We start from the raw sequence: 23,086 nt of genomic DNA, 5'->3' as shown, positions 1-23,086 counted from the left end.
GAGTGGGAGTTCATTGAGTAATTTGATTAGATGAACTTAATTATCATGAACTTAGTCTAAAATCTTTACAATATGTCTTGTAGATCAAATGGCCCACGTTGTCCTCAACTTCAACGCGTTCCTAGAGAAAACCAAGCTGAAAGATGATGGCAGCAACTATACGGACTGGGTCCGGAACCTGAGGATCATCCTCATAGCTGCCAAGAAAGATTATGTCCTAGAAGCACCGCTAGGTGAAGCACCAATCCCAGAGAACCAAGACGTTATGAACGCTTGGCAATCACGTGCTGATGATTACTCCCTCGTTCAGTGCGGCATGCTTTACAGCTTAGAACCGGGGCTCCAAAAGCGTTTTGAGAAGCATGGAGCATATGAGATGTTCGAAGAGCTGAAACTGGTTTTCCAAGCTCATGCCCGGGTCGAGAGATATGAAGTCTCCGACAAGTTCTTCAGCTGTAAAATGGAGGAAAATAGTTCTGTTAGTGAGCACATACTCAGAATGTCTGGGTTACACAACCGCTTGTCTCAGCTGGGAGTTAATCTCCCGGATGACGCGGTCATTGACAGAATCCTTCAGTCGCTTCCACCAAGCTACAAGAGCTTTGTGATGAACTTCAATATGCAGGGGATGGAAAAGACCATTCCTAAGGTATATTCGATGCTGAAATCAGCGGAGGTGGAGATCAGAAAAGAACATCAAGTGTTGATGGTGAATAAAACCACTAAGTTCAAGAAGGGCAAGGGTAAGAAGAACTTCAAGAAGGACGGCAAGGGAGTTGCCGCGCCCGGTAAGCCAGTTACTGGGAAGAAGCCAAGGAATGGACCCAAGCCTGAGACTGAGTGCTTTTATTGCAAGGGAAGTGGTCACTGGAAGCGGAACTGCCCCAAATACTTAGCGGACAAGAAGGCCGGCAACACCAAAGGTATATGTGATATACATGTAATTGATGTGTACCTTACCAGTACTCGTAGTAGCTCCTGGGTATTTGATACCGGTGCGGTTGCTCATATTTGTAACTCAAAACAGGAACTGCGGAATAAACGGAGACTGGCAAAGGACGAGGTGACGATGCGCGTCGGGAATGGTTCCAAGGTCGATGTGATCGCCGTCGGCACGCTACCTCTACATCTACCTACGGGATTAGTTTTAAACCTCAATAATTGTTATTTAGTGCCAGCTTTAAGCATGAACATTGTATCTGGATCTCATTTAATTCGAGATGGCTACTCATTTAAATCCAAGAATAATGGTTGTTCTATTTATATGAGAGATATGTTTTATGGTCATGCCCCGCTGGTCAATGGTTTATTCTTGATGAATCTCGAACGTGATGTTACACATATTCATAGTGTGAATACCAAAAGATGTGAAGTTGATAACGATAGTCCCACATACTTGTGGCACTGCCGCCTTGGTCACATTGGTGTCAACCGCATGAAGAAGCTCCATGCAGATGGACTTTTGGAGTCTCTTGATTATGAATCATTTGACACGTGCGAACCATGCCTCATGGGTAAGATGACCAAGACTCCGTTCTCCGGAACAATGGAGCGAGCAACCAACTTATTGGAAATTATACATACCGATGTGTGCGGTCCAATGAGTGTTGAGGCTCGCAGAGGATATCGTTATGTTCTCACTCTCACTGATGACTTAAGTAGATATGGGTATGTCTACCTAATGAAACACAAGTCTGAAACCTTTGAAAAGTTCAAGGAATTTCAGAGTGAGGTTGAGAATCAACGTGACAGGAAAATAAAATTCTTACGATCATATCGTGGTGGAGAATATTTAAGTCACGAATTTGGTGCGCACTTAAGGAAATGTGGAATCGTTTCACAACTCACGCCGCCTGGAACACCTCAGCGAAACGGTGTGTCCGAACGTTGTAATCGCACTCTATTGGATATGGTGCGATCTATGATGTCTCTTACCGATTTACCGCTCTCATTTTGGGGCTATGCTTTAGAGACTGCCGCATTCACTTTAAATAGGGCTCTGTCGAAATCCGTTGAGACGACACCGTATGAATTATGCTTTGGGAAGAAACCTAAGCTGTCGTTTCTAAAAGTTTGGGGATGCGATGCTTATGTCAAGAAACTTCAACCTGAAAAGCTCGAACCCAAGTCGGAGAAATGCGTCTTCATAGGATACCCTACGGAAACTATTGGGTATACCTTCTACCTCAGATCCGAAGGCAAGATCTTCGTTGCCAAGAACGGGTCCTTTCTAGAGAAAGAGTTTCTCTCGAAAGAATTAAGTGCGAGGAAAGTGGAACTTGATGAGGTGATAGTCACCCCTTCCGAACCGGAAAGTAGCGCAGCGCGGGAAGATGTTCCTATGGTGCCTACACCGACTGGGGAGGAAGTTAATGATGATGATCATGAAGCTTTGGATCAAGTTACTGCTGAACTTCGTAGGTCCACAAGGACACGTTCCGCACCAGAGTGGTACGGCAACCCTGTCCTGGAAATCATGTTGTTAGACAACGGTGAACCTTTGAACTATGAAGAAGCGATGGCGGGCCCGGATTCCGACAAATGGCTAGAAGCCATGAAATCCGAGATATGATCCATGTATGAAAACAAAGTATGGACTTTGACTGACTTGCCCGATGATCGGCGAGCCATAGAAAATAAATGGATCTTTAAGAAGAAGACAGACGCGGATGGTAATGTGACCATCTATAAGGCTCGACTTGTCGCTAAGGGTTATCGACAAGTTCAAGGGGTTGACTACGATGAGACTTTCTCACCCATAGCGAAGCTGAAGTCCATCCGAATCATGTTAGCAATTGCCGCATACTATGATTATGAGATATGGCAGATGGACGTCAAAACGGCATTCCTTCACGGCTTCCTTAAGGAAGAATTGTATATGATGCAGCCGGAAGGTTTTGTCGATCCTAAGAATGCTAACAAAGTATGCAAGCTCCAGCGCTCAATCTATGGGCTGGTGCAAGCATCTCGGAGTTGGAACATTCGCTTTGATGAGATGATCAAAGCATTTGGGTTTACACAGACTTATGGAGAAGCCTGTGTTTACAAGAAAGTGAGTGGGAGCTCTGTAGCATTTCTCTTATTATATGTGGATGACATACTATTGATGGGAAATGATATAGAATTCTTGGAAAGTGTAAAGGCCTACTTGAATAAGTGTTTTTCAATGAAGGACCTTGGAGAAGCTGCTTATATATTAGGCATCAAGATCTATAGAGATAGATCAAGACGCCTCATTGGTCTTTCACAGAGTACGTACCTTGACAAGATATTGAAGAAGTTCAATATGGATCAGTCCAAGAAGGGGTTCTTGCCTGTATTGCAAGGTGTGCAATTGAGCACGGCTCAATGCCCGACCACGGCAGAAGATAGAGAAAAGATGAGTGTCATCCCCTATGCCTCGGCCATAGGGTCTATTATGTATGCCATGCTGTGTACAAGACCTGATGTAAACCTTGCCGTAAGTTTGGTAGGTAGGTACCAAAGTAATCCCGGCATGGAACACTGGACAGCGGTCAAGAATATCCTGAAGTACCTGAAGAGGACTAAGGATATGTTTCTCGTTTATGGAGGTGACGAAGAGCTCGTCGTAAAGGGTTACGTCGACGCTAGCTTCGACACAGATCTGGATGACTCGAAGTCACAAACCGGATACGTGTATATTTTGAATGGAGGAGCAGTAAGCTGGTGCAGTTGCAAGCAAAGCGTCGTGGCGGGATCTACATGTGAAGCGGAGTACATGGCAGCCTCGGAGGCAGCACAGGAAGCAGTCTGGATGAAGGAGTTCATTACCGACCTAGGGGTGATTCCCAATGCGTCGGGCCCGATGACTCTCTTCTGTGACAACACTGGATCTATTGCCCTTGCGAAGGAGCCCAGGTTTCACAGGAAGACCAGGCATATCAAGCGTCGCTTCAACTCCATTCGTGAAAGTGTTCAAAATGGAGACATAGATATTTGTAAAGTACATACGGACCTGAATGTAGCAGATCCGTTGACTAAACCTCTCCCTAGAGCAAAACATGATCAACACCAGGACGCAATGGGTGTTCGATTCATCACAATGTAACTAGATTATTAACTCTAGTGCAAGTGGGAGACTTTTGGAAATATGCCCTAGAGGCAATAATAAATGGTTATTATTATATTTCTTTGTTCATGGTAATTGTCTATTGTTCATGCTATAATTGTGTTATCCGGAAATCGTAATGCATGTGTGAATACATAGACCACAACGTGTCCCTAGTAAGCCTCTAGTTGACTAGCTCGTTGATCAACAGATAGTCATGGTTTCCTGACTATGGACATTGGATGTCATTGATAACGGGATCACATCATTAGGAGAATGATGTGATGGACAAGACCCAATCCTAAGCATAGCTCAAAGATCGTGTAGTTCGTTTGCTAGAGCTTTTCCAATGTCAAGTATCTTTTCCTTAGACCATGAGATCGTGCAACTCCCGGATACCGTAGGAGTGCTTTGGGTGTGCCAAATGTCACAACGTAACTGGGTGACTATAAAGGTACACTACGGGTATCTCCGAAAGTGTCTGTTGGGTTGGCACGGATCGAGACTGGGATTTGTCACTCCGTATGACGGAGAGGTATCTCTGGGCCCACTCGGTAATGCATCATCATAATGAGCTCAATGTGACTAAGGAGTTAGTCACGGGATCATGCATTGCGGTACGAGTAAAGAGACTTGCCGGTAACGAGATTGAACAAGGTATTGGGATACCGGCGATCGAATCTCGGGCAAGTAACATACCGATTGACAAAGGGAATTGTATACGGGATTGATTGAATCCTCGACATCGTGGTTCATCCGATGAGATCATCGTGGTTCATCCGATGAGATCATCGTGGAACATGTGGGAGCCAACATGGGTATCCAGATCCCGCTGTTGGTTATTGACCGGAGAGGCGTCTCGGTCATGTCTGCATGTCTCCCGAACCCGTAGGGTCTACACACTTAAGGTTCGGTGACGCTAGGGTTGTAGAGATATGAGTATGCGGAAACCCGAAAGTTGTTCGGAGTCCCGGATGAGATCCCGGACGTCACGAGGAGTTCCGTAATGATCCGGAGGTGAAGAATTATATATAGGAAGTCCAGTTTCGGCCACCGGGAAAGTTTCGGGGGTTATCGGTATTGTACCGGGACCACCAGAAGGGTCCCGGGGGTCCACCGGGTGGGGCCACCTATCCCGGAGGGCCCCATGGGCTGAAGTGGGAAGGGAACCAGCCCTTAGTGGGCTGGGGCGCCCCCCATGGGCCTCCCCCCTGCGCCTAGGGTTGGAAACCCTAGGGTGGGGGGCGCCCCATTTGACTTGGGGGGGAAGTTTCCCCCCTTGGCCGCCCCCCCATAGATGGGTTCTTGGCCGGCGCCCCCCCCTCCCAAGGGGCCTATATAAAGGGGGGAGGGAGGGCAGCAATAACACAACCTTTGGCGCCTCCCTCCTCCCCTGCAACACCTCTCCCTCTCGCAGAAGCTTGGCGAAGCCCTGCCGAGATCCCGCTACATCCACCACCACGCCGTCGTGCTGCTGGATCTCCATCAACCTCTCCTTCCCCATTGCTGGATCAAGAAGGAGGAGACGTCACTGCTCCGTACGTGTGTTGAACGCGGAGGTGCCGTCCGTTTGGCACTCGGTCATCGGTGATTTGGATCACGGCGAGTACGACTCCATCAACCTCGTTCATTGGAATGCTTCCGCTCGCGATCTACAAGGGTATGTAGATGCACTCCTTTCCCCTCGTTGCTAGTATACTCCATAGATGGATCTTGGTGATGCGTAGAAAATTTTAAAATTCTGCTACGATCCCCAACACCCACGAGGGTGGGGGGCGCGCCCTCCTGCCTCGTGGCTTCCTCGCTGCTTCCTTGACTTCCACTCCAAGTCTCCTGGATTGCGTTTGTTCCAAAAACGATCCTCGCGAAGGTTTCATTCCGTTTGGATTCCGTTTGATATTCCTTTTCTGCGAAACACTGAAATAGGGGAAAAAAGCCAGCAATTTGCTCTGGGCCTTCGGTTAATAGGTTAGTCCCAAAAATAATATAAAAAGGTATATTAAAGCCCATTAAACATCCAAAACAGATAATATAATAGCATGGAACAATCAAAAATTATAGATACGTTGGAGACGTATCAACCCTCTTCCGCATCAACCCTAGGAACCTTCTCGCTCTTGGTTCGGGCCATCTTGGTGGCAAGGAAGGGGCGGACGGGGGCTACGTGAGCAAGTGGTGAAGACTTTGAGGTGGCGACGCACTTTTGGGAGCTGAGGGCAGGGAGACGAAAATGGATGAAGACGGACGGAGGAAAAAACCCTTTGTGTTTTTCCCTCCTTATAACCAGCTTGAAACCGAAGCGTCTGGCCTCACGGTGCGACACGCGCCATATATCCTCTGCAATTCCCTTAATTAGCGTGGATTCGTGCAAACGACACTTCAAGAGACTCTAGATGGGCCCAATGGACCATGTTGGCGTCCGTTAGGACTCCTGGAGGCCAGTCAGAATCGTCCTGATACAGGGTTGCAGGCCCTAGAGGCCCGGAGAGGAGTTCCCTAAGAAAGAATCACAAGGACAAAGCGTCATCGATAGTGGATCCCGCCGGAGGTCTCGAAGACCCGCTCCCGCGACCTTCACCACGCTCGGGTGCTACTGACGGTGTAATACATTGGGGGTTGCTCACCGAGGGGAGCCCAACAAAAGGCCTGCTCGAGGGCCCACAAGGCCCAACGGCGAGGGGGAGCTCGAAGAAGAAGATAAACGCCGTGCGGCCAACTTGATCTCCAAGTTGGTGCGGCAGCAAACCTAGATTGGTTTCCTCCCTCAGTTAAACCCTAGCAAACCCTAGCCTCCTCGAGTATATAAGGAGAGGCTAGGAAACTCTCATTCCCGTAGAAACAACTCTCGATAGACATCTCATACGCACCATTGTAAACCCTTCGCACGAGGTATCCCTCCATCGTGAATAACAAACACGAGCATGATATAGGGTATTACTCTCTGGAGGCCCGAACCTGGGTAAAACCTCCGTGCGACCTCCGCTCCAAAACTTCTAGCCACATCAGGACTCCTACCGAGGGATCCGACGGTTTTCTGCACCATCATGTATCCACAAATTAATTACTAAACATGGATCATGCAATCTCAAATCCAAAATATTCAATCCAGCATAAAGAAACTTCAAAGAGCAAGACTTAATTCACCACAAATAATGGAGGGGGATCATCATATGATCCATATTCATAAAGCTCATGATACAATCAAGATCAGAATCTTTCAAAAACATGGGAGAGAGATGTATCAAACACATACCTACTAGTACATACTCCCTCCGTCTGGTGAAAAATGTACATATAGAAATTTTAGGACAAATTATGGAATGCAGTAAAAAAATGCATTGGAAAGGTACAGTTCACTATCTCTCTCCTCTTTAATTACCTAACCCCCAATGAGCTAAGTGCATGTAGAAATTAAGGAGAGCATGTGTAGAATGTTATTGGTCTTTACCGTGTGATGAGAGAGAAACTTTTTTCTACTTTAAAGTGCATTGGGAAGATAAAAGTACACTCTTTTATGGACAAAATTAAAGCCAAATGTACACTCTTCACCGGACGGAGGGATTACACTCATCCCGGAGGGGGGGGGCTACTCACAAGTCATCATGAGAACGGCGTCCAGGCGCCACCGAAGGAGAGGGGGAGGCCCCCCTTCTTCTTCATTTTCCATGGCCCTCTGGGGAGAGAGGAAGCTCTCCCCTAGATTGGATCTCTCTTTTTTGTCTCCTGTTTTCGGTACTTTGCTGAGGTCGAGCACCGTTCTTTTATAGCCGGAGATCTGTAACTTTGATGGGGCTGAAATTTAAGGTTTTTTTTTTGATATTTTAGGATCTGTATTCCAACTAAAGAAGAGCCCCAACCGACTTAAGGAGCTCACACGCGTGCCTCGACGTGACCTAGGGGGTGGCAGCGTGAACAAGCCGCGTGGAGCCCTCGTGGCTCCCCCGGCCTCCATCTCTCCGGCCCTCGTGGTCTTTTATTCCATAACAAATTAATGAAAAATTTCAACTCATTCTGGCTCTGTGATTTTTTCACCTAGAAACCCAAAACAATAGGAAACAGGAACTGACCTTTGGCACTGGATTAATATGTTAGTCCAAATAAATATTGTGCTAAAATCATAAATAAGTGATGTAAATATAGCATGAATACTTCATAAATTATAGATACGTTTGAGACGTATCAACCACCATCAAGCACGCTTCTATGTAACGGCAAGAGAGCTGCCTCGTCTTCCCCGACCCCGTGAAGCCCAACCCACAACAACCATGGAGTACGATCTCTTCGTGGTCAACTGGGATGACGAGTATGCGCAGCAGCGCGCCCAACGTAGTTACACGAGTAGGGCGACAACGAGCAATGAAGGCGGTTCCGGTTCGAGGTGGAGGCGTGACTGTAGATGACGATGGTGTTAGGGCAGTGTTGCAATGATGAATCGATGCCAACAAGGCAAATGCCCATCGTGGTTGTCGCCAGGGTGGGCACTGTGGGACTCTTATGCGTGCGTGCTCGGGTAGATCCCTACGCAGCGGCACATGTACTGGTCTTGGTGCTCGTGCGTGCAACCCAACTCCAGTAGGGTCACCACGAGGTATGGATGAGAGCTCCATCTTAGGGTCGGTGAGGTGGCTTGTAGCGAAAATGGAGCCTACCTCGGCGGAAAGAAACATGTCGTATATGTGCCGTCGATGGCCCTAAGCGGTGTTGGCCGCGGTGGCAAGGCCTCCGTGAGGGCTCACATGGGGAGACAACCCGGAGCATCCCCGTGGTCTTGCCTTGCGTTCCTCGAGTTTGCTTATTTCGTGGATTTAGGCATTGTCGATGTGGTAAAACATGCGCTGCCTCCCGGACTCTTGTGCCTCCTCCTCCCGGCGGAATACCAGAATGACAGTTGCCTCTCTCAGACTCGATGGCTTCGGTGACCACTGATGGTGCCGTGCATCGTGTCTACCTTGAGCCCCAGCGGGTTGTACCTTCCTCGGGAGATGGCGACGAAGGCTGTAGATGGGGATGCGATTCAGGACATGGTGAACGGACGATGTGGACATGGGCTAGGGATTTGGCGAAAGGAGAATTGTCACGACATCACGACATTTTTGAAAAAAAAGCATGCACGTGGCCCATGCGCCCTTAATTTATTCGTGAATATGATGATCAAAGTGAAATTTGTGGACAAGTCCAATAACCGCTGATGATTTTCACTCATTTGCTGGCTTGCGGACACATATGTGAATGGTCAATCGCTCAAATAGCATGCCACATAGGCAGAATACAGAACCAAAGCATACACGCTGACCGTCGGTGTTCACATGTCACTTTAATGACCGTATTTGGGGTATTTCTAAGTCTAGTGACCGTAGTGAAATTCGGGGATGAATTTATATCTCCTGAAAACAGGGTTGCAAATATCCAAATTCCTCGCCGTACGGGTACGGCCTGTACTCTACAATCCCCGCTACCTCCGGCGCTCAACGCCGCCGCGCACACAACGGCAGTAGCAAAGCAGTGGCCGAGCCGCCGCATGCCGCCGCCGCTGCGTAGACCCTTCTAGAAGCTTCCCGAGGATGGACCCGGCCACGCCCCTCCTCGCCATCTCCAGAGCTATCTCCTCCCGTTCCAGGTCGTTCCCCGCCTCGTCCCCGCACAACATCCTCCTCCGAGGCCGCCCCCTCACGGCCCCACTCGGTCGCGCCCCTGTCTTCGCCGCCTCCGCGCAGCGTCGCTTCGCCGTGAACGGCGACGTGCTCCTCCTCTCGCTCGCGCGCCTAGCGCTCCGCGGCCCGGCCTCCCCGCGCGCGGGGCCTCGCCGCTGGTTCGCGAGCGTCTCGGTTTCCCCCCTTGCGTCGGCCGGTCCTCCCGGCGGCGGGTGCGGTAGGGGGAACGGAGATGGAGGGGGCGGCGGTGATGGAGGCGGCGATGGCTGGAAGCGGCCGCGTGCTTCCCAGGGGATGGCGGTGGCAGAGGAAGCGGCAGGGCTGGAAGCCGATACCATAATCCTTGACGTTGGGGTATGTATGTCTTGGAATTGAAAATGTTTACCTCCTATCTCCATGTCCCAGAAAAATTCCCCCCTTAGATGGAATCACTGTAGCTGTTATAGTAGAGACTATCTCTATTTCTCAGCTATTCACTGGAGTTGGTGGTGGTGAGTCCACTCCTTCACTCCACCTCAATCTCCCTCATTCATCTAGAACTTACCACACCCCTCGATTTGAAAAGAATAAAATCTATCTTGCAATGGTGCTCCCATCGCTGCCGCAGTTACCCAGGTGTGGTGTTGACTGCTTGATTGGGTTTCTTCTCTGCAGTACCCCCTCCATTCCTAAAAGTAAGGCATATTTTGTTTTATTAAGACATTCATTTGACCCTCCATAAATACAAGGTTATACGACATGAAATTTGTGTCACTAGATTTTGTTATGATTAGTGATTTTGTATCACATAAATCAAATGTTAAACGAGTAATTGTTGGTCAAAGTCTTGTCTTAATGAAAGGAAATACGCCTTATTCATCGGAACGGAGGGAGTAGTACTAATCCAATACGACTGAATCATATTTGTGGTTCTGTAGCAATGCACGGGCGTTATGCTAGTAATAATGGTACTTCAGTTCTATATGCTATAGTTGCATGGTGAAACTTCTCACGGCGTTGTGGGTATTGTTTTCTTCTAGTACTACTATGTAACCTGTGCCTACATTAGCCATTTGAGGGTTTGAACTTTTGATTGCAGGGGATGTCGTGTGGGGGATGTGCAGCAAGCGTTAAACGCATTCTGGAGAATGAGGTGAGTTATTAGCAATAAAAGAAAAAAAAAAGAGAATGAGGTGAGTTGCCTCGGAGTGTCTCACTGGCTCAGAGCTGCTTTCCGGCGTGGTGTTTATTAGTTCACTAGCTGTGTTTGTAAGCCAGTGTGCTTGTGTTTGCAGTCCCAGGTGGTGTCCGCAACTGTCAACCTTGCCACTGAGATGGCAGTTGTGTGGGCTGTGCCGGAAGATAGAGCTGTACAGGATTGGAAACTGCAGTTGGGTGAGAAGCTCGCTAGCCAGTTGACAACATGTGGGTACAAATCCAGCCAGCGAGGTAAACTGTTACATTTGAAAATGTAGTGTCGTGAGACTGATATAATACCATTTAATTGGATGTGTTGAGGACTGTTTGAACAATGGTTTAGAACTTAGAGAATTGCTAGTTGTCCCTAATGCGCAAAATCTGCTGATGGATAGGTTCCTCAATAGAAGTTGACTGGGCATGCTGCTTAAGCATTTGAGTGGTTTGTACATGCGAGATCTATGAATGGTGCTTTAGAGGTCCAGCGCCTATTGTTTTAGCTGGATACATCTCAAAGTCCCGTTGTTACATTATGCTATGTAATGCAAGACAGATGAAATTGCTTTGTCATTCACTTTATCTGCTTTGCCCTCCAGTTTATGTCTGAATTCCCCTCTAAATTTTAATGCCAGACGCCAGTATATCCAGTTTCATGCAACTGTCTATTCTACTTGCAGATTCTTCAAAAGTCAGTTCACAGAATGTTTTTGAAAGAAAGATGGGCGAAAAACTGCAAAATCTGAAGCAAAGTGGTAAACTTAATTCACATTGGCAATTAAACATCAACCCTATGAGCTTTGTCCAAGTTTGAGTCTTTTCTATGTTAAAAAGGTGACCTATGATTAACATGGAATTGGTTTCTATTTTAGGTCGAGAACTTGCTGTATCTTGGGCACTATGTGCTGTTTGCCTACTGGGACATATTTCTCATCTCTTTGGAGTTAATGCACCATTGATGCACATGTTTCATTCTACTGGATTCCATTTGTCTCTCTCAATATTTACATTTATTGGGCCTGGACGAAGACTAATTGTTGATGGATTAAAGAGTCTATTCAAGGGTTCTCCAAACATGAATACGTTGGTTGGTTTAGGTGCTCTGTCATCTTTTGCTGTCAGCTCAGTTGCAGCTTTTATTCCAAAGCTGGTACCTCCTACTTTCTTCCTGGAAGGATTACGTTGTTGTATAGTTGCATGCATGAGCTCAGATACATCAAACTAGAAGAACCAGGAATTTGACCTTACCACAACTGCATCATTGCCTCTGCTCTGCAGATGTTGTTGAGCAAAGTCATAGTTCAGGTTCCATTTAATTCTGCAACTGCTCTATTTTGGTAGTTATTTTATACCAACTGATTGTCTTGCAGGGATGGAAGACATTTTTTGAGGAACCAATTATGTTGATAGCTTTTGTTCTTCTAGGGAAGAATCTTGAGCAGAGGGCCAAGCTAAAAGCTGCTAGTGATATGACCGGATTGCTCAATATACTTCCATCAAAAGCACGCCTAATGGTGGATAATGATGCTGAGCAATCATCATTCACAGAGGTCCCATGTGGTACTCTTGCTGTTGGGGACTACATATTAGTGCTGCCTGGGGTGAGTAAATATAAGTCACACAGACAAACACACATATTAATGGAAGTGTTTACACATGTTTTTTTTATGGGTCATAGTTTTATTGCTTCCTACCTTTGCAGTTATAAAAGTTTGGCATGTTATTTGCTTGTGCGTTAATGAGTAAACATTGCGTTAATGAGTAAACATAACAACATATACAGGTACAAGTGCATGATGTCATGTTCTTATCATAGGTCCACATAGAACTTTGTTTATGTGGTTATAGCCATTATGGGTAGCTCGTGTATGATCACATGCTATTATCCTATTAATATAATGTTTGCTATCATGCACTGTCCAGGACCGCATTCCAGCCGATGGACTTGTAAAAGCTGGAAGAAGTACAGTTGACGAGTCAAGTTTGACAGGTGAACCTATGCCAGTAACTAAGATTGCAGGGGTATGTTTTCTGAACCACCTAATATTGTCTTATGTGGAGATATTTGGTGCCTTCTGGCTCACTGAATTCAGGTAATATCTGAACATTAGCATGAGTATGGTGTTGATTCTTTTTTCCTTTGGTAGGCAGAAGTATCAGCGGGAAGCATTAACTTAAACGGTAAACTGACAGTTGAAGTTCGACGACCTGGTGGTGAGACTGTCATGTCTGACATACTTCACTTAGTGGAAGAAGCACAGACAAGGGAAGCCCCTGTTCAACGATTAGCTGACAAGGTATATTTTTCATCGCATTTGGAACTGAGACTCTGGGACCAACTCTACGAGAACCACTAATTTAGTGTGAAATGTCTGATATAATGCTGAATTGTTCTATTTTATCATGATGTCCATCGCAATTATGTACACATTTTGTATGTGGACGTGATGTTCAGTTTAGTGCACGAGTTCCACATATGGACCCTTTGTGTGGACTAAATAATTACGGAATATGGGTCATTGACTACTTTCTGTAATTTTTATTTGACCTAGGCAAGATTGTAATTAGCAATTTAGTAAAAATGTATCTTCCAGTAGATACTTGAGCCTGTTTAGCACTTAGACATATGTTCAAGACATTTCTTGGTTCAGACGATGTGTGCACTTACTGCTGTATTCTACTTTTAAGATCCTGATCATTCGAAATATTGATTCTATTTTTTATTAAGGTCTGTTTATAATGCAGGAATACCACAGCAAATGGTATGAACCCAATAGGAACCTTGATTTTGTCCCTTGTTGGGAACGGGGTCTTAGATAATTAGTATTGGCTCTTTTATATGTTTCCGCATAGGGCATTTGTTACACCATCCTCTACTGTCTTTGTCCTGGTCCCTGCCGACGGATCTTTGATCAGTTACAATAATCTTAGAGAAATTTTTATCCACTTACCGTATCATAGCCTGAATTAGTTATAGGTTTAGGCTATACTGTATTACTATGATTAATTGTGTCAATTATTTTACTACATAACAGGTTGCCGGGAATTTTACATATGGCGTTATGGCGCTTTCTTCTGCTACCTTTATGTTCTGGAGTATTTTTGGTTCACAATTTGTACCTGCTGCTATCCAGCAGGGAAGTGCAATGTCTCTGGCTTTGCAGCTTTCTTGCAGTGTTCTGGTATGATCCTAGGACGCATGTTTAACAATCTTATTCTGTCTATTTACTTTGAATAAAGAGTAATGTTTTGCTTAAAGTAGCATATGGTAGTGTAAACTGCAAACTCCTTTGAATGGTGTTGTCTTGAGAGAAAAAAGGGTCTAATTCCAAATTTAGTTATTGAGCTTTCAAAATAAATGACATGAAGAACAGCCATGTTTGTTTGAAATGCAGGCACGTTGAATAAGTGTAGGTTCATTTCAAGATTCAACTTAAAAAAGTAAGTTTCTTATAAAGGAAATAAGATCATTGGGTGTAACTGGAGTAATCATGCTTTTAGTCCCATACATTTATCATTTTAAGTGTTAAGAAGACTTGAGTTGCACAGGTGTAGCTGTCAGAAATCTATGTACCTCACATATGTCCATACAACTCACCAACAATTATAAATGTTAAATTCTGGTTTTCATTTATGTTAATGATCATGAACCTTGAAATATAGTGTTTGGTCCGATTTAAACCCTAGACTATAACATTATTTATATTAAACTTTGAAGTAACTTTTTTTAGGTGCAATGGAATGGAATACTATAAAATGAGAACCTGCAGAGTTTCATAAAAAATATGCATGTTTTTCTGCCATGTACAAAAAACAAGATAGATGTTCTCGCTTTTTTGTGTTTTCCAGAAAAATATGAAACATTTCGTAGGTGTAGTGAATGAATAACTGATAAAATGAGGAGCTGAAAATTTGCATCAGAGAATATGATCATTTGTATCCTATACCAAAAAGACGAGATGGATTGATATATCTTTCCCTCTTTTGTTCATGACACAAACGGTTGTATCTTTGGCTGAAAATTTGCAGGTTCTCACTCTCTAACATCCTTTACACCAATGATTGTTCACATTTTTAGAAACCCCAGAATACATAACCACCATCGAAAACCAGTTAGGACAAATGACTCTAGAAACTTCAGGGTCGGTTTTATAGTTCAGTGTTCTAGTCAACAATAAAATTTTATATGGTTCAGGATAGAATTTTATAGTTCAGTGTTCTAGTCAACCAAATACCATAGCTCAGGGCTCAGGATAGATTTTCTTTTCTAATTTAACTTCTCCTTGCCTACAATGTGCCCTACTTTCTGAACAGTTAACAGTATTGATCTTCATGTGCAGGTAATTGCTTGCCCATGTGCTCTTGGTCTTGCCACACCCACTGCAGTGCTGGTATGGAACTAAAGGATATGGCCCCTTTTGCCTGAATAAACATTCTGTCAACAATTATTCATATATACTGTTTCCAGGTTGGTACTTCGTTAGGTGCAACGAGAGGACTTCTTTTACGTGGTGGGGATGTTTTGGAGAAATTTGCGGAAGTTGATGCCATTGTGTTTGACAAGACCGGAACTTTAACAATTGGGAAACCCGTAGTGACAAAAGTAATAGCTTCTCACAGCGAGGGAGGTGTAAATACAAAGTTAAGTGGTTCTTATTCTGTTTACTGAATTTGTATGTTGTATCTAATTACTTTCCTCAAAGTTATACTTGGTTATAATTTAGAATTTTTATGCGGTTACTTTTACTTCCCATTTAATTGAAGCTCACTGCAAAACATAGCTGCAAATAGGATGGGACGCCCTGAAATTTGCAATGTTTTTTCATGGATAGCGTTTTTTTCTTTCTAAATCTTATGTGTGACTTATGCACTTCATGCACCCTCAGCAGCAGAAGTGAAGTTTATTTCCCTGATCTTCCTGTTGATAAACCATATTTTGTCATCAGAGATTCCTGGAACAATGAATGGACAGAAGGTGACATTCTTAGTTTGGCTGCCGGAGTGGAATCAAATACAAACCACCCACTTGGAAAAGCGATCATGGAAGCTGCCCAGGCTGCCAATTGCATCAATATGAAGGTACTCACAGCTGAAATGCTCAACAAGTCTGAGATAAAATGACCTCAGTGTGCCAATTGCCTCGGTACACTACAATGGCTGTTGTAGGATAACTGTTCTGCTACCTGAATTCAGACCAGGGCTGAATCTCATTAGGTCCATAACCACCCTTGCACCAGAGTTGAAAGAAAACAAACATCTTGTACCCTTTGCCATTTAACTTGATAATTGACATATTCTGCTCGATAATGCTTTTATGATAAAATGAGATCACCTAATTGATATTTCTGTCTCATGGCACAGTTTATTCCCCATTAAAGTTGCAGATTTTACTGTGTTTATATGCTCACCATTTTCCCATGTATATTGTTACAGGCAAAGGATGGGTCCTTTATGGAAGAACCAGGGTCTGGTGCTGTGGCTACGATTGGTGAGAAACAGGTTTCGGTTGGGACAGTAGACTGGATTAGGAGGTACACTTGAATTATTTATTCAATTGTTGTGCTAAGACTTGTACTAGGGACATATATCTTTCCTCATTCTAGCAATACAACTTTGTTTGGATTATTGCATCAGTTTTCTGCTCCATTACACTAGCTCCATGTGTAATTGTTATGTTACACCGAGGAACTGTGCTCACTAGTAAACAATTGTTTTGACAATATCTCAGGCATGGTGTTGTTCGTGACCCATTTCCTGAAGCAGAAAGTTTTGGTCAGTCTGTTGCATATGTAGCAGTTGACGGTACTCTAGCTGGTCTTATTTGTTTTGAGGACAAGATCAGAGAAGATTCTCATCAAGTTATCAGTGCTCTGTCTAAGCAAGGAATTAGTGTGTATATGTTATCTGGGGACAAGGAGAGTGCTGCTATGGATGTTGCTTCAGTTGTTGGCATTCAGTTAGACAAGGTAATATCAACTAAATTTTGCTTTACCGATGTGGACATTTTTTTTCTGGTGAATAGTTCCTGTAGTAAAACAACAAACTTCTACTATAATACTCCTATATGATATCAAAGTACGAGAATGAACATGTTGCAGGTGCTTGCTGTCTCTTCTGCTGTTGTCTGACTTCAAATATGCAATTTATATACTCCTTCCGTTCCTAAATATAAGACTTTGGAGATTCCAAGGTGGACTACATACGGAGCAAAATGAGTGAATCTACACTCTAAAATATGTCTATATACATCTGTATGTAGTCCGTATTAAAATATCTAAAAAGGCTTATATTTAGAAACGGAGGGAGTACATCTTAGAAGGTGCACTGGTAGTGCTGCTTTATATGGAAGCCTAATGCTGCATAAATTTTCTGCCTATTATTTTACCTGAAAATATGAATTCAGATGGTAAATACCACTGTTCAACTTTTCATAAAGAAAAATGATTAACATTTGTCATAAAGTTATGATAGTATTATGTATCTTTGTAGGAAATGGATTCATGCTTTTGATTATGCATGGAAATCTTAAAGCAAGCTGAAAGGCAATATGTAAATTGATTTCATCTGGTATTAGCAATTTCTCATCCCCATGCACTATTAAGCGAACATAAATATCTATTTTGTTGAAACCATTTAGCCACAAAGGGAAGCATGAAAAAACGTTTCTTTCATTCATTAGGATTCTTTTCTTACCATGATTTGTTTATCCTTTGTTACCTTTTCAGTATGATTTACTTGTGTACATAATTAAATGGTATCAGGTGATTTCTGAAGTTAAACCACATGAGAAAAAGAAGTTCATATCTGAACTTCAAAAGGAGCACAAGTTAGTTGCGATGGTTGGTGATGGCATCAATGATGCTGCAGCCCTAGCTTTAGCTGACGTTGGAATCGCAATGGGTGGGGGTGTTGGTGCAGCTACTGACGTATCTTCAGTTGTTCTCATGGGTAATAGGTTATCTCAGGTAATTCATTCACGACAGTTTGGAGTTGCTGACACCATTGCCAAATTCATTGAACTTTACTTCCCTGTTTGTGCTAGTACCATTTTTCTTTTTTCTAATAAACTGCGCTGATGGGTCTTTGATGCAGCTTGTTGATGCTTTAGAGTTAAGTAAAGAAACCATGAGAACAGTGAAGCAAAATCTTTGGTGGGCTTTTCTGTATAACATTGTATGTTTCCCTTTCTTGTCTCTTTATGCCTTGCTCATGTGTTTCATAAGTTATCAACTGCCAGGATAATGTTGGACCTCAGTTTTAAAGAAGTTACACTTAGATTAAAAATATATGCCTGCTCAGAATCCTGCTTGCGAGGCCTCGTTATGATGCGATACTTTGCAGGTTGGGCTACCCGTTGCTGCTGGAGCATTGCTGCCAGTGACGGGTACGATGCTGACCCCGTCGATAGCTGGAGCACTGATGGGTTTTAGTTCAGTCAGCGTGATGGCCAATTCCTTGCTTTTGAGGGCGAGGATGAGCTCAAGGCATCATGTTCAGAGCAGAGAAAAGCCTCACAACACCATTTCTGGTGTGTCAGACGGAGCTGATGAGGTAGAGCAAAGTTATCCATCAAAATGGAGGAGTACCTGACTGAAGTTTGAAGTGATGACATACTTATTACTTCACGAACATTTGATTCTAGTTCAGTCACATAGCCACAGGTGAGTAAAAACACTGATGACACTGTAATCACGAAGAGTCTTAAACATTACGTGATGTAGAAGTCCTCGACCCAGTGACGGATCTTGGGTCTTATCAACAAGGCACCATACTTTCGACATACAATTTAATTAATTGTTGTGGGTGGATGAAGCATCACATGCTCACCACGATATTTGTCAAAATTACAATACAAAGTTCACTGGCTGATCAGTGTAGTAGTAATCTTGTGCCCAATCTAATTGTAGTGTGCGGATATTGCAAATTCAATTCATAAAATTTGTCAAAATTAGACATGTTGTAGGAAAAGCTAATTCTATTCTACCCGTTCCACCTAGTCATACATGTCAAATTATCGAGGCCGTAAACAGCCAATAAAAGTTATTCCTCCACTGATTACTTTGTGTCACCTTCATGTTTTGTGGTGTGTTTATATGATTAATTTGTGGTACTAACATGTATTATGGTGTTTATATGTGACTACAACCTTCTAATGTCATTTAGCATCTTGACATAGGGCTCTACTCCCTCCGTTCCTAAATATTTGTCTTTTTAGATATTTCAACAAATGACTACATACGAAGCAAAATGAGTGAATCTACACTCTAAAATATGTCTATATATTCGTATGTGATAGTCCATTTGAAATCTCTAAAAAGACAAATATTTAGGAACGGAGGGAGTAGTGTGTACTCTCTCTGTTCGAAAAAACTTGTCCCTCAAATGGATGTATCTAGCACAAAGTTTTAGTGCTAGATATATCCATTTGAAAGACAAGTTCGGGACAAGCTTTTCCGGATGGAGGGAGTATGAGTTTAAACAATACCTTGATACATGCTCGCAGATCATATATCTACCTGCATGTAGCTAAATAAAGAATTAGTCTGTGGGAGAGGAAGGGTTGGAAGGAGTGAAGATATATGCTGGAGGGCACCTATGATTCACACTTATTATTTGCAGATGACCCTTTGTTGTTTTTTCGTGCTTCTTAGCAACATGCAACTGTGATTGAAAGGTTTGTTGACACTTACGCTCTATCAACCGGGCAACTCATCTATCCCTCCAAGTGTTCCATTCTTTTCTCCGACAAGTGTGTTCCTGAGCTGGTGAATTTAGTAAATACTCCCTCCGTCCGAAAAAACTTGTTACGAAAAAGGGTTTTTTCCGCTTTATATTATAAAGCAAAGAATCAAGCATCCAGCACAGCAGTACAAAGTACAATCAAGTCAAAGAGTCACGTTGGGGGCACAGCAAGACAAGCCCCAAAGAAAGCTAAAAAGAGAAGCTAATCCGGCTCGGGAGGTGGTGGTGGTGGTGGAACAAAAGCCGACGTCGAGGAACAAAGACCCGCAATGATGTTGTCGATGACGTCTCGGTCGCGCCGCTTGCTAAGCGGTCTCCAGAACTGTAAGAAGCCACACATTTTATAGATCACATCAGTCACACGATACGGAATTACGTGTTCGATGACTAGTTTATTGCGGGTACACCAAAGGGACCAAGCAAGGGTACCCAGAGCCACCCAAATAGGGGCGCGATTAGTGCAGGGGAGTCTAAGGACCTCCCCAAACAAATTCGGGAGGTTGTCATGGCACCAACTGCCACCAACCACCTCCCGGAAGCAACTCCATAAGAACTGCGCCGCCGGGCACCGGAAGAAGATGTGGTTGCAGTCTTCCGGTACCAGACAAATGGGGCAGAGGCCATCCCCAGGGCCATTACGTTTACGGACATCTGTGCCCGAGGGAAGGTGACCTCTAACCCATTGCCATAGAAATATGCGGATCAAGGGGAGTTTGATCTCCCAAAGCACCGATAGTTTCACCGGACCAGGAGTGGGAACAATCGCCTGGTACAGGGATCTAGTCGAGAATCTGCCGCTTGGCTCGAGGTGCCAAGATAGGATGTCGGGCTCCAGAGAGGGGGAGTGGAGGGCAATACACTTGAGCAATTCATCCCATTGCTCAAGCTCCACCGCCCCGAAGGTACAGCGGAAGGCAATCGCGCCTAAGTCAGCCAAGGCCACAACCACGGAGATCTGTGGGCGGACACAGATCGAGAATAACGCAAAAAATGCTCCGCAAAGGGGCGGGTTCCAGCCCATCTATCCAGCCAGAATAAGGTGGCTGATCCGGTACCTACTTTGATGGAGGTCCCAATGCACAGGACCGGCATCAGACGAATCACCGATTGCCAGAATTGGGACCCTCCAGACCTAGGCGCGAAAGCCAGCGGTTGCCCGTGAAGGTACTTCACATGGATAATCTCAAGCCACAGGCCACCCTCATCAGTCTGGATCCGCCAAAGCCATTTGGATAGGAGGGAATATTCATCTGCTTGGAGGAGATGACCCCAAGGCCTCCTTGGTCCTTAGGCTTACAGATCTCGGACCATTCGACCATATGGTACTTCTGTTTATTGTTCTCTCCTGCCCAGAAGAATCGGGAGAGGAGTTTAGTGACCTCATGATGGAGGGATTCATGTAAACTATAGAATCCCATGATATACATCAATAGGCTAATAAGGGAGGAGTTCATCAGAATCACTCGTGCGGCTTTGGAAAGCCATATCCCTTGCCATGGCTCCATTCTAGGTTGGAGCTTGGCGATTATTGGACGAAAGTCCTTCTCCAGGAGGCGTGTGTCACTAAGTGGCATGCCAAGGTAAGTTGTCGGGAAGGATCCCAAGCGGCAATTCAAGCGATTAGCAATTCGCTGGGCTTCCGTCTGAGAATATCCCAGGACAATTACCGCGCTCTTGGCAAAGTTAATTGTGAGGCCGGACATTTTCTGAAAGCAGAGGAGGAGGAACTTGAGGTTCTGGATATCCTTATCCGATCCTTCCACCATCATAATGGTGTCATCATCATATTGGAGGTGGGTCAGACCTCCATTGGCCACAAGGTGGGGGCAAATCCCCCTAATGTGGCCGGCGCATTTGGCCAAGTCAAGAATCGAGGCGAGCGCATCAACCACAAGGTTGAAGAGAAACGGGGATATCGGGTCTCCCTGTCGCACCCCAAAAAAACTTGTCCCAAGCTTATCTCTCAAATGTATGTACTCCCTCCATTCCCTTATACAAGGCCACAAACTTAAATTACAGGTACGAAGGTAAAATTTAATGACATCTTTGCAAGCCAACTTTCCTTTTTGTTAATCGGGATCATTTATATGCCCACATGCATGGAAGAAAGGAATGGGAAGGAAATAGCATAATGTCATTATGACTACATGCATGTAAGTATTAAATAAGTTGGTAGTACGAGGAAACATCATTAATTTTTGCCTCGATTACTGTTAGACCTCTCCTAATGCAATGGTGCTTAGATGAGGTGCTAAGTGCATTAAATACCTTAGCAACTCAACTCCCCAATGCATAGGTGCTTAACTTGTTGTTGCTAAGCACACTTTATTTAATGAGTTAGCACCTAAAGTCTTTCATGCATTGGTCAAATTGTTTCATTTAAGTGGTTTGCCTAGGTTCTCGCACTTGGCATTGGTTCTTCCTGGGGTCACCAAAGTGCTCTCTCCCCTCTTTAAATGCTGTGCCGTGTCATTTTTTCGCTTATGTGGCATGCTTAGCACCTGTCCGCGGTGGAGCACTAGGAAGGGCCTTAGTGGCCTTGTATAGATGAAAAATGTATTTTTCATAGTGGCCTCGTATAAAGGAATGGAGTGAGTATCTAGCACTAACTTGATACTAGATACATTTATTTGAGGGACAAGTTTTTTCGGACAGAGGGAGTAGTACTATGGAGATCACCCAAGAGGTTTTTTTAGTGAGAAAAAGGATAGCATTAATCACGGAAGATTGTCACAATCCTGTTGGCAGAGGGTGCCAACTTCAACAGGTCCATATCGTAGCCAAACTGCAATTTTAGGGGTAGAGCGATCCATCTGAGCTACTCCTTCAGTCCGGAAATACGACATGGATACAAATGGATATATCTAGAACTAAAATACATTTAAATACATCCATTCCTCGAACAAGTATTTTCAGACGAAGGGAGTAGGTAATAACTCGTCTTATTAAGATCTCTACTACATCTATTTGAAAAAACTTGTCCTAAATTTGTTTCTCAAATAAAATTCATTTAAAAGACAAGTTTTTGCGGACGGAAGGAGTAACATGCAATAAAACATGCTCCCGGCCTAGAGCAAGGAGTCGTTTGGTTTCACCGAGAGCAACGGCTGGTGACCTGTTCTCCTTCTCCTCCTTGATCATGTTAGCCCCAACACTATACTATCCGTTTCTAGAATGAACGACATAGTACTCCACTCTAGGGTGAGAGCGTTTCCTTCCATGCATGCAACCATCTCTCCTTTCAAAGCGCTAACACATGTACTCGCTCTATTCTTAAATATAAGTTTTTTTTTTTAGAGATTCTAATACAAACTATATACGGATGTATATAGATATATTTTAGAGTGTAGATTCACTCATTTTGCTCCGTATATAGTCTATAGTAGAATATCTAAAAAGACTTGTATTTAAGAACGGAGGGAGTAGTGAGAATCCGACATGAAGCAAAAAT

At 44.2% G+C, this 23,086-nt stretch overlaps 1 protein-coding gene across 1 annotated transcript; it reads left to right on the top strand.

Moving 5' to 3' along the window:
* The first annotated feature begins 9,460 nt into the window (after positions 1-9,460).
* On the top strand, positions 9,461-18,777 carry LOC109754905 (copper-transporting ATPase PAA1, chloroplastic). Its single transcript, XM_020313796.4, has 17 exons — positions 9,461-10,074; positions 10,799-10,852; positions 10,995-11,148; positions 11,574-11,648; positions 11,766-12,043; positions 12,264-12,494; positions 12,817-12,915; positions 13,041-13,190; positions 13,929-14,075; positions 15,234-15,284; positions 15,362-15,534; positions 15,840-15,972; positions 16,327-16,424; positions 16,622-16,859; positions 17,655-17,858; positions 17,986-18,066; positions 18,235-18,777. Exons 1-17 carry the CDS (start codon positions 9,631-9,633, stop codon positions 18,481-18,483), a joined length of 2,859 nt encoding a protein of 952 aa, XP_020169385.1. The 5' UTR covers positions 9,461-9,630; the 3' UTR covers positions 18,484-18,777.
* Positions 18,778-23,086: the final 4,309 nt, after the last annotated feature.

This window comes from Aegilops tauschii, chromosome 7 (genome assembly GCF_002575655.3).
Source record: "Aegilops tauschii subsp. strangulata cultivar AL8/78 chromosome 7, Aet v6.0, whole genome shotgun sequence".
NCBI lineage: Eukaryota > Viridiplantae > Streptophyta > Magnoliopsida > Poales > Poaceae > Aegilops > Aegilops tauschii.
Note: the sequence above shows the minus strand (reverse complement) of the source record. Positions and strands in the feature narration are given on the sequence as shown.